We start from the raw sequence: 12,091 nt of genomic DNA on the forward strand, positions 1-12,091 counted from the left end.
TCTACAGTAGGCTCCATGGTGTTCTGAGGGTTCCCAAACAAAAATAAATACTTTCAGACTGTCCATCTAGACTGTCACTCTAAATACTGTCACTGAAATGACCATAGAGATATGTTTTGGGAACACATACTGTAATATGCTGTGACTCCTTCTGAAGTAAATATCTTTTTAGGAGAACCCTGCCATAATATTTGGGATGACCTCAATTACTCAGAAGGCCTCTTGTCATTCTTCTCACCATACCATCCCTTCTTTTTACCCTGGCCTTGAGGAAACCACAACATTTTGGAAAACTACCAAATCATGCTTCCAGACTATTCTAACCTTGGAAACTATTGATAAAGGCTTATACCAAAGGTATGTAGTACCCACTCACTTTGCACATTTCACCCCAGGCCCCATATAACAGAGTTACTGTGGTAGATGTATGAGCCTGCATGCATGTTTTGCAGACTTGCCGGAAAGCTCAAGAATTATGGACGCAAGTACATGACATGTAAGCCACCCCTATCCTCATGCTACCAGGTGAAGCACTACCTAACCATAAATTGGCTAACCCTTTGAAGCATCATATTAAACGAATACGCATGTTTTGGTGACAACCAAACCAACCATAGCAAAAGCCTGACTCTCTGGCATGCTCCCGTAGTCTGAGGACTTCACTGGACTTTCTCAGAAAAACTGACTCTGAAAATCTCTGACATAATTCCCAAAATTCTAAAATCTGTGGGTTTCACATTCACTACCAATGCATATTGACTGTTGCCTAATAAACATGTGATGTTGATATACTTTGCTCCTTGGGCCTGATATAACTTTGGCTCCAATGCACTCACCGCCTTTGCCATTTCCCATTTATTTTCCTGTCCCTCTCTCGTTAACTCCTATGTATTCTTAGCTGCTTAGGTTTACAATCATTCTGAATTTCTGATTTAGTTGCAGGTTAGATTCTCCCCTCTTGCTTTGTACACCCTAATGTTACCCTATTATAAATTAACATTATGTTATTTCCCTGTGCAATTTGATATCAGTACTGGGGTTTTCTTATTGCCTGAATACACTGGGGGAGATTTATTAAAACTGGAGAGTGCAAAATCTGATGCAGTTCTGCATAGTAACCAATTAGCTTCCAGGTTTAATTGTCAAAGCTTAATTGCACAAGCTAAAGTTAGATGCTGATTGGCTATCATGCAGATATTGCACTGTCAAGTTTTTGCAAATCACCCCCACAAAAAAAAAAAAAAACATTGAACAAAAGAAACAAAACATTATTTTACCTGTGAAGATATATGTGGAAACAACCACTTTTTGTATGTAACATTTATTTGCTTACCATTTACTTGAAGGATATGAGTTTGAAAAAGCTTATCATAGCCATCAGCATGACAGCTGTAATTCCCCATGTGGGTTGTGGTAGCCTTGGTAATGTATAAAGATCCATCATCACCGAAATCCTGAAGGAATAATTTTAGAAAAACAGGGTTACAATAATTATTGTAATAATGCAACATTAATTATATTCTTCAATGTGGCACAATCATTGCAATGCAAGACACTCATTACAATCAAGAATGATAAATAGAGTCCTTATACAGATCCAACTTATAAATGAGAAGAATGTGAATACTGTAAATGATAGCATTATTACAAATGTAAGCAGAGTATAATGATCTCCAATACATATTTTTTCTTTCAATACAGCCCATCCCCTGCTTTGTACGAAAATTCTGAGAACATTATCAGAATATTCAAATGTTGTTCATAAGATTTTGTTTGCTTTTAACATTTGATTTTGGAATTAATGGACTTTACTCAATGAAAATCACATACACTGTTAGAAATTAATTTGCTAAAGAAAAACTTTCCATCCTGTCCCTTCAAATTTTCTTGTTACTGCAGTCAAAAATGAACACTGATATGCCCCACCAATGATTAGAAAAATGAACAAACTTTCATAGAACATTATTTTCCTAAGAATTTTCATTTGACGTGATATCCATCTATTACCAGCTTAAAAATATATGCATAAAGAATGGATGGATCAAAATTTGGCCAATTTAGCAGGGATCAGTCACATTTTGATCCATATGTGGCCATTGCAGTTTAACAGAAAGAGATCTACTGATCAATTACTGTTTAACCACCCTGCACAATAAAAGCCATTTAAACCAATGTTGCTTGAAATGGCTGCAGTACTTGAACAGGTGTTGCTTGCAATGGCTGCAGTGCTGATCTGTTTGTTCTGACAGCAGGGAAGTCTCCTTGCTGTTAGAATACAATAGCACAGTGGAGAGGATTTCCCCATCCACCTCGAAAGTGGGTGTATTAGTTCCATGTATTTTCCCATCCACCTCGAAAGTGGGGGTATTAGTTCAATGTTGGTCAGTTCATGCGTGGCCAGCGTAAAGTGATTGTAAAGTCTTCTTTTTTATAAAATAAAAAATAACAAACATGTTATACTTACCTGCTATGGGCAGTTGGTTTTGCACAGAGCAGTTTGAATCCTCCTGTTCTCGGGTCCCTCTTTTTCTCTCCTGGCCCCTCCCTCCTGTACAGTGCCCCCACAGCAAGGAGCTTGCTTTGGGGGCATTTACAGTACCCACAATTTTTCCCTTGGTGATTACTTCGTTTCCTTTTTTTTTTCCTTTTCCTTGCTTTTTTCTTGATGATTTTATTGCTCTTGCATGAATATTAATACAAAGAAAAAACCTCAACAACAAGAGTCAATAAACACAGTGTTTTTTATATTTTAACAGAAATTGGATTAATTGGAGTTCCTAAAGCTAGTATTGTATTGAACTTTAGTTTTTTAGCACCTTGCTTCCTGATTATTTATAAGTGTTGTCAACTGTAAGTGTGTGTTTTTCTCTTAATTATCTTCAAGTGTAAAAGTCCAAAGTTCTCAATTTTTAAGTTTTTGCTAAAAATTGCTGCTACTGTTACAGACACATAAGGTGTCACAGTGGAGAAAAGCTGCAAAGCACAAAGAAACAACTTTGGTGTTCAAAGAACTTGCTGTCCTATCCACACCAAGTTTACCCCTATTTACTATCTCTTTAAAGCAGAAATAAAGTATTTGGATTTAAATGTAAATACTTAGAAATTTCAAGTTTAAAATGTACATAGTGAGGTTGAAAAAAGACACAAGTCCATCTGGCTCAACCAAAGTAAAGAAAACCCAACCATACAATCCCATATACACAATCCAATCCTATACCCGCAATTGATCCAGAGGAAGGCGAAAAACCCCAGCAAAGCATGATCCAAATTTCCTACAGCAGGGGAAAAATATTCCTTCCTGATCCCCCGAGAGGCAATCAGATATTCCCTGGATCAACTTTACGTATAAATATTAGTACCCATTTATATTATGTACACCCAGAAAAGAATCCAGGCCATGCATGCAGACTTGCAAATTTATGTTACCTTTTGCACGATGTTATCCATATTTGATAGTATTGTGTACCATTTTGTAAATTTGTTTTATAAACTGGCCTACTATGAAGAAGGACAACAGACTGTTTGGTTATTAGAAAAAATTGTTACAGCACATCAGACCTTACAACCCATCTTGGCGGTCAGAACCTCTGTAGGTAAATTGCTTAATTCCCCTGATAAGATTATGACAGAAATGGTGGGGTTCTATTCAAATCTTTCTCAGTCAAAAACTAATTTATCTACCAGTGGTAGATTTTCTTACATTATATATTTCTAAAAAAATCCTTAGATTCCCCAATAATGTTAGAGGAGGGGCGGGTACAGATGAACCTTCCTCTCCTCTGTGTTCTGATCTGGGCTCCCTGGATGCACTGAGCCTGGGAACTGAGGCAGACAGCTGCAGGAGGGGACACCCTTCTGCACCCCGTAAAAGTGATCAATCGTAGACTCCATTGCTGGCTCTTGATGACTGTAGCCATTATCCTGGTATTACTGCTTCCTGATGAGGATGTATACATGTGTGATGATCTGGAAGCAGTTAATTCTGTATCAAAGTATATTCACCTTTGCAGACACATTTGATGAACCCTTACACAAAAATAATTTAAAAAAATATTTTACCTTTCTAGTTTTTTCTTTGCAGCATATTTATGCCTTCAGCAGGAACCAGCCAAGATTCCAAACATGTATGAGCAGGCTGAATGTACCCAATTTGATTGATCGATTAACCTGGATACAACCAGTCTGACATATTTTACATAAAATGATTGCAAGCGGCCGCTAGCAATAATCACTGTCTTCTCCAGCGGGAAGCTATGCAAGATTTCACAGTTTTGTAATTTTCTGAAGAGAGCACGTAAAACAGTCACACACAGTCCTGCCTCCTTGGCCGGCTCTTATGGTAGAACACTGGTCCAATGCTGGGACATGTGACATCTATCCTTAGAGCTGGTCTAGGAGGCAGGACTGTGTGTGACTGCCGAGTACACAGGAGATCCCAGGTTTGTGTAATGCAATGGTGCTCTTCCCACCCCCTAACTCTCCGAGGCAACCAGGTACAATATAGGTGTATAACATGCACATGCGATTTGCCCCCTATGTTTAGGGAGAAAAATGTGTGTTATATGCCGATAAATACGGTAATATGTACAAACAGAGATAAGTGCAATGTTTCACACACGGCATGTCAAAATATCTGATAAGGGATGGACACAGGCAGGATGGAGGACACATCATATAATGGTATGTTTAGTACATTCAACAAGGGATTAATAGCTCAGATTTTCAGGAAACATCAAGAGTTATGCATTGAATAGTATTGGACACAATAAACAAGTAATGTCTAGGTACGTTAGAGTCAAAAGGTAATCGAGTGAAATCTAAGTGAGGACATACACGTGGTCAAGGGTCAGATAAAGAAAATAGCTGGCTAAGGGCCAATGCTTTAAAAAATAGTTAACCAGTTGTAATCAGCAGTGATATGCTGTGTGGAAGATAGGAAGAAGAAGAAGAAATAGTGAGTGAGAGGAAGAAAGAATAGTAGGAGAATTGGAAAAGAGGGTGAAGAAGAAGGAGGGGGGAGGGCATAGGGGGAAGACGTGGGGTAGGGGGGAAGGGGTGGGGATAGGAGGTCCCTGGGAGGGCAGTGTGGTTGGATAGGTCACATCTACAGTACTAGTTGGGTGTGTGCGGCTTGAATTATCATGAGAGTAAGAAAGATTTGTCAAAAGAGATCTTGTGAGAAGTTCTCTGGGATTGTATTATTTTATTTGCTTATATGTTGCCATGACTTCAGCAATACAAGTGTCATCTGACATAATGAGCAACACGTAACTACCAACCTGGCAATGTATAAACAATATAAATCCATGCCAGATCTTGTAAAGTGCATACATGAGATCTAGCACAGACACCATTGCTGGGCAGGAACACAAAACAAGGAAGAAGTCATTGATGATGTATGTATCAGGGCTGGGCTTGCAGCAGCTCTACTTCCCCTCCTTCATGGTTTCCATAGACATTTTCCCCTCAAACCTGGTGCCCCTCCGAGGGTTAGAGATTGTTGAGGAGGTAGTACTGTCAGGGCTGGGCTCGCAGCAGCTTTCTTCTCTGTGCTCAGGCTGTTCTGCTGTCGGATAATTGTCAGCACTCATTGTTTCCTCATTGTCTCACCTAGCTATCACTATCTGCTCATCAGTCCCGCCTACAGTCAGCCCATTCTGGCTATTTAAGCGGGCTTGCTCATTCCTTTACTGCCTTCGCCTGGTCAAGATATCCTGAGTGTCTCTGCTATGTTCTTGTTAAAGACCGTGCCCGGCTGCCGTCCCTTCTGGTTCCTAATCCCCGCCTTCTGCTTCCCACTACATGGATTTCTGGCTCCCTGATTACTGGCTTTTCTGATTCCCGTTTTGGCTTCAGCACCCTGGCTTATGTTTTGACTACTTTACTGATCTGTACTATTTTTACTATTACATTAAATGTGTGATTTTTACTGCATTTTCTGTCTCGGTCTGATTCATGGTTCCTGACAGTATGCTTTTAAAATGGCTGTGAGGTTTTCAGAGAAAGAGAAAGAAGGACCAGTGGGACTGGGGAAATATATGCCACTTTATTCCTGTAACTGTTATTTTAATAGACACATTTCATTAATGCTTTTAGATTATTGACTCTGTGTGTGTGTGTAGGCATGTTTAGAAGAAGCCCTTTGATAAATATTTCTGCTGTTTAAATGAAAATTATGGAGACTGTTTGCAGATCTTTAAATGCATATACTGTACAATCTTATAACTGAAAGCATCAATTGAAAACCTATTGAAAGCATCAGTGCACAAACACTCTGCAGAATTTAAATGTACACGTTTCTTGTAGTCATTCTGAATATGCATAGCACTTGTCATTGGGATGTTTTCTATTGAATGTCTTCTTTTGAACCCAAGTCAGACTCATTTTAACCTATCTGATCTTTTAAACATCTGTACATGTTGTCAAAGAAGGGAAGCAAGGAAGCAGACAAAGGCACATTGCAGAAACACATGTGAGTAAGCAGAAAGCCATACGGCTGCATAATTATGAATATTGATGGCTAAAAAGGGAAGATAACAAAACCATGCACAGAATTTCTAAATCTTTACATGACAACAAAACTGCATATTCCTTACATTTGATCACAATGGATATTTTTGGGACACCAGCAAAAATTCAAAAAATCCAAATTAATTGGGAAGGGAAAATATTTTAAAATCAATCTCATTCACTAGATTAGTCTAATTTTTTCCATGCACTATGTTGTAAAGGAAGCCACAGCCGGATAGAAATTTGGAACTGGCTGAATATCAATCCACCTATGTACAGGCTGGTTGTGCTGAACTTGATCCACCAATCAACATCAGTACAACTAGCCTGTCGGGTTTATTTGCCTGTTTTTTGTTGGCTGCTATACCTGCCAGCAATGATCATTGTATTCTGCTGATAGAGAAGGCTCCCCGCATTCCCTACTGGCTAAACACAATAGCGCTGCAGGAGGGATTCCCCAATCAAGGCTGACTGTATTGATGGGAAAATTGAGCAATTTTCTTTCCTTTAACCCATGGCTGGGGAAAAGAAAATTGCATAATATATGGCCTGCTTACGTTGTATGTTTTAAATATAGGATTTTATTGAGTTAATTCCTTTTAATGGGGAATTTATAGAAAAAGGGATCTCTCAAGCCTCTCAATGTGTTTGATAAACAGAGCCTATTGTTCTCTAATTTAATTGCATAAAATGTGATGTTAAGGATCTGAATATTTCTAAACAGGAACCACCATGTATAAGCAGATTAAGATTCACACATTGTTTCAAGATAATATATCAAGTAAAATGCTATGCACTTTGTGTTCCAGATTCATAGCATAACATCAAAGCAAAGTATGCTACTCCATATACTTTACAGGGTGGATAGATTGTGCCTGCAGAGAAAGCCATTACCTTGCAAGGTCAGCTCAAGTTTCTATCCATAGAGAGGGAAAGAGAAGGTGTCAGCAGACACTGGAGTAGCAACCTTTCTCGGTAAAGAAAAATAGTAGGTTTTTAACCTGTTAAACTGATAAAATGTTGATTGGTGAGTTTCTACAATCCCACGCAACATGAGACATGCCAATGGGATTGGCATTTCATGTCTAATGGCTCCTTGATACTGCAGTGGAAGTTAAAGCCCATCATTCCTATTTCTATTCTATTCCTCTATCTGGCTCTAATTGAAATAAATGAATAAGTGCTCATGCTTTCCTGTTATAGAGCTGACAAGAGGGTAGAGATGTTTTAGCAGCTCACAAAATATTACTTGCCTAAAAAGAATGCAGAATGTGCTACAACATACTGCATATTTCAGAAAATACAAGTAAATAAAAATATTTATTTTATTATATAACAAAGAACTGAAATGTTCTAGTAACCTAGTTTACAGAAAGAGTTTAGCTATTTTGTGTTAAAATGAAATATCTCACGGGGAACACATCAAGATAAGATCCCGAAAAAGCAACAAGCTGAGAAAGAATAGATAACATTATCCAACTGAGAATTGAGGATAAAACAAACAAGTGAGGGGAAAGAAAGGGTGGAAAGAGAAAAGAGGCTTCAGATGGCTAAGTCTAGGAGGAATACATGATAATAGTGGATGCACAGTGCAATAAATATGCTGGGCCGGTAACATTGATGGGCTGATGTCATGTTTGTGTTATATTACTAGGAAGGTCAGATAGAACAGACCAAACTCCCATGGCAAACACCTTCTCATGTACAGATGTTATGGAATATCTCAGATTTCTGTCTAGAGAGTACTGTCAAATCATTTATAGTTCATGAGTTACTGTTCTTTGAAAAACTTTCTGAGAGTGAATCATATCTTTTTAAAGTGCAATACATAGCTATTAGAAATATGATTTTAAAATATACTGTATATAAAAAAACAGTCTAATATTTTAAATGGTTTAAATTGATATGGTTTAAAATCATACCATGTTTGCTGCAGCAAAATAAGTTTACATGAATCCTCTGTTACTAATGGCTGGTGCCAATTCTCCCAAGGGTGCAAAGTCTAAGGAACGGGTGCATTTCATACATTTTAACTTACAGCCCTCAGGGAAACCTCACTGGCAACAGTAACAAAATAGCTATCTGCAATCATGGCAAATGCAGTTCATTGGAGTTTGATCACAGACAATAATCAAAAGCTGGTAGAAGACCAACAGCAAATATCAGAGAACAGATTGTTCCAATCTATATAATCAGGATTAGAGTATTTTTACAGAAAATTTCAAGGAGCAAGAACAATCTTATTTCAGGCAGTGACTTAGCACAGATATTCTGTTGACATTGACACTCACCTACAGTATAATAAGAAAAAGAACTTGGACTGCCATTGCTGGCCTCCTTCTAAAAATGCTAGTTGCCTTACTTTGTTTGAATGCAAACTTTTGAGTCACACACGCATACTAATCAAATCATAATTCCTTATGTCTATACCAGTTCTGACTCAGTTATTCAAAAAACAATGAACTCAAAGTTGTATATTTTAAAAAAAATGCAGGAATGTCAGAGGGATTCATGCAAGTTGAATGAAATGTCACCAAAATGTTTTAAAGGTGATGCCTGTATATATCTGATGTCTTCAAAGTTTAATCTGCTTATACTGTATTTTGCCTTCCCTGATGCCTTCTGGCTCTTATTTTCCCTTTAGTAGATCAACCCTATAGTGTCTAAAGTTACAATATTCCAGAAAATATGTTCAAATATAGCTTCATTAATGAGGTTTACACCAATATGTTTATTGGAACAGGTAAAAATGTGTCCATAGGTAAAACATAAAAATAAATCAGATAAACCTTTTTTAAAATCTCTAAAAGATGCAGAAGTTACATTTCTTATATTTTTAGCAATGCTTAAAATGAGTTTACATCTTTCATCCATTACCCCTTGGCATTGGCAGAATATTGCACAGCTCACCTTCTTTTTGTTAAATTGCAGCTCCATTTAGCTGCTGGGAGTAAAGAGAAATATGAAGTACTTCAGGGTGGGTGAAAGATGAGTATGTGCAATAAAGAGAAGAAACTGAAAGCCCAACTTCAGCAGCCTCGCTCCCTCTCCATGCCACTCCCCCCATCCCCTCAGATTAAAAAAAAAAATTATTGTAATGAAGGTTAAAACAGACAAGTGTAACGTTCCTGCGTTTTTATTGTAAGCTGGATTTGCAGCTGCAGAATCTCCACTCAGTAGTCATGTAGAGATGTGTTGGAATACCAGATCCAACTCTCCAGACTCATCACTGTGGGCCTGTCTGCTTCAGCATACAGATATACACACACTCAATAAGATGTTCCTGGAGTGATAGGATGTATATGATAGTATGGAGGTGATGTGCTGAAGGGACAGGTGTGAGCAGTGACAGTAATGGTAAGAACTTGATAGTAATGTTCAGGAGAGTAGTGGATGGTAATAGGTAGAATGCAGATAGGTTAGTAATCATGTATGGTAGCAGGTGGTAAGGACAGCAGATGACATATACAGGATAGACTAACCCAGTGCAAGGATAGATGGTAGTAGACTCAAGAGCTAGCAATCTATGTAACAGTGCAGATGGTAGAATTAGTATGCATAGATAGTAACAGTCCTTAATGTGCAGAAGATGATAGTGTAAGTTAGTTATGGAGGATTCCCCTGTGGGGTACTTATCACTAGTAAGGTTTAGTAAGTAGAGGGGTCCAGTAGTGAGGGAGTGATCCGGTAGCGAGATACGGGATCAGTTGCGAGGTTCCGGTCTGTTCCAGGTAAAGGCAAATAGCTGGAGGTTCCGACAGCAAGACAAGGCTTGTAAGCATGTAGGCACACATTGAACGAACAACGTGAGAGAGAACGCCGGCGATTGAAATAGCCGCTCAGCGGCGCTCAGCGATGACGTCATCCGTCTTAAAGGTGTATGCGTTCCACCTAACTAGAAAGGTGGGACGCAATGTTGAAAGGAAAATGGTAAATAAGGGTACCAAAGGTACCAGAATCTTACAACAAGAAATAAAAGAAAGCTGAGGGTTCTGCTGTAGATTTTCTTCATTTCTTTTCTGGTGAAATTGTCGCCAGGACAAAGTTTGAGGGAAAATTTCCCAAAGCACCACAAGGTAGTAAAACCTTGACAGGGGTTGTAATCTTTGTCAGGTCTTTCCAAAACTACAAATCAAATGTTTTGGCTGGATATACACATTAAAGTTGTGGCAAGGGTATTTTTATTGAATAGGAATGAGGCTAGAATGAATACAGAAGTAATGGATGGAACTCCAGAGCGTAAGAGTTCTACCATGACACTGTAGACGAGACTACTACAAGTTGTTTAGAAATTCCCATATTGTATGCTGTATAAACTTTAGAACAATTTGATTAGTTTTAAAGATTTTATATTACTTTATATCCAGCTATAACAGATCGCCAAAGCAGTTAAAATAGTCAAATATTGTAAGTAAAGCTAATTAGAGACTGAGTGGTCACTAGAAACCTTTCTACCTAATAAATAGCTTAACCACTTCCAGTCCAGTACACTACTGACATTTCTGTCATACATGTAAAAATCAGCATTTTTTTGCTAGAAAATTACTTAGAACCTTTAAACATGATATATATATATATATATATATATATATATATATATATATATATATAACACAGAGACCATGGAGAATAAAATGTTACTTGTTGCAATTTGTTGCACAATGTTTGGGCAGTGACTTATCAAACCCAAATTTTTTCATGAAAAAAATACACGTTAATGAGTTTTAGTGAAGACAAACACAATATAATACCTAATTGTTGATAAATCATAAAAGATGATGTAATGCTGAGTAAATAGATACCTAACATGTCACACTATAAAATTGCATACGCCTGTGGAATGGTGCCAAGCTACAGTATCTAAAAATCTTTATAGGCTTTAAAATCCTTTACAGGTTGTCATTTTAGAGATACACACAAGGTTTGGTGCTAGAATTACTGCTTTTCCTTTGACATTTATGGCAATACCTCACATGTGTGGTGTGTACTATTTACATATGCACGCGGGACCTATTTGCACACTTGAATTAGTGCATAAGTACAGGGCACTTTTCTTTATTTTTTTATTGTTTTTTTAATAAACTCTTTTTCTAAATTGTGCCTTTTTTTCAATCAACTTTAATGCTATCAAAAGGAATTAACAACATCCCTTGTGATAGCAAGGGCTGTGACAGGTCCTCTTTTTGGAAAGATATAGGGGTTATTAGATCCCAGATGTCTCCTCTGGCCTTCAAAGAATCTCATTAAACTGACATTGGTTTAATCAGATGCTTTCCCAAGCCGAGATCGGCATACATCCGACCAAAACCTAAAGTGATGAAATCCTCATCCCTTTTGGTTTCGGACATCACACAGTGGAGGAACAACATCAGTTCCTCTCCCTATGTCCAGGGAAGTGGATGCTACCAGTTGCATCCATACCATGCTCCCCAATAGGACAATAAAGGTGGAAGTTGTAAAAGTGATCTAGCAGCTCTATAGTTGCTCTGGTCACTTTTACATTGTAGGGAATTGTCCGGTGAGAAAAGTGATACTGGAATCATGGTTGTAGCCTCAACTATGACCCTGGTAGAATCACTTC

At 38.0% G+C, this 12,091-nt stretch overlaps 1 protein-coding gene across 2 annotated transcripts in view; it reads right to left on the reverse strand.

Annotated features, from left to right (window-relative positions):
• Window positions 1–12,091, reverse strand: part of FSTL5 (follistatin like 5) — a gene marked incomplete at its 3' end in the record, with an annotated part of 983,490 nt that overhangs the window by 266,983 nt on the left and 704,416 nt on the right. For both annotated transcript variants that reach the window (XM_082261833.1, XM_082261832.1), the window contains exon 8: window positions 1,334–1,454. In XM_082261833.1, the coding sequence (XP_082117959.1) occupies window positions 1,334–1,454 (121 nt within the window). The remainder of the gene's footprint in view (window positions 1–1,333; window positions 1,455–12,091) is intronic.

This window comes from Pelophylax lessonae (assembly GCF_965119305.1).
Source record: "Pelophylax lessonae genome assembly, chromosome: 1".
Lineage (NCBI taxonomy): Eukaryota > Metazoa > Chordata > Amphibia > Anura > Ranidae > Pelophylax > Pelophylax lessonae.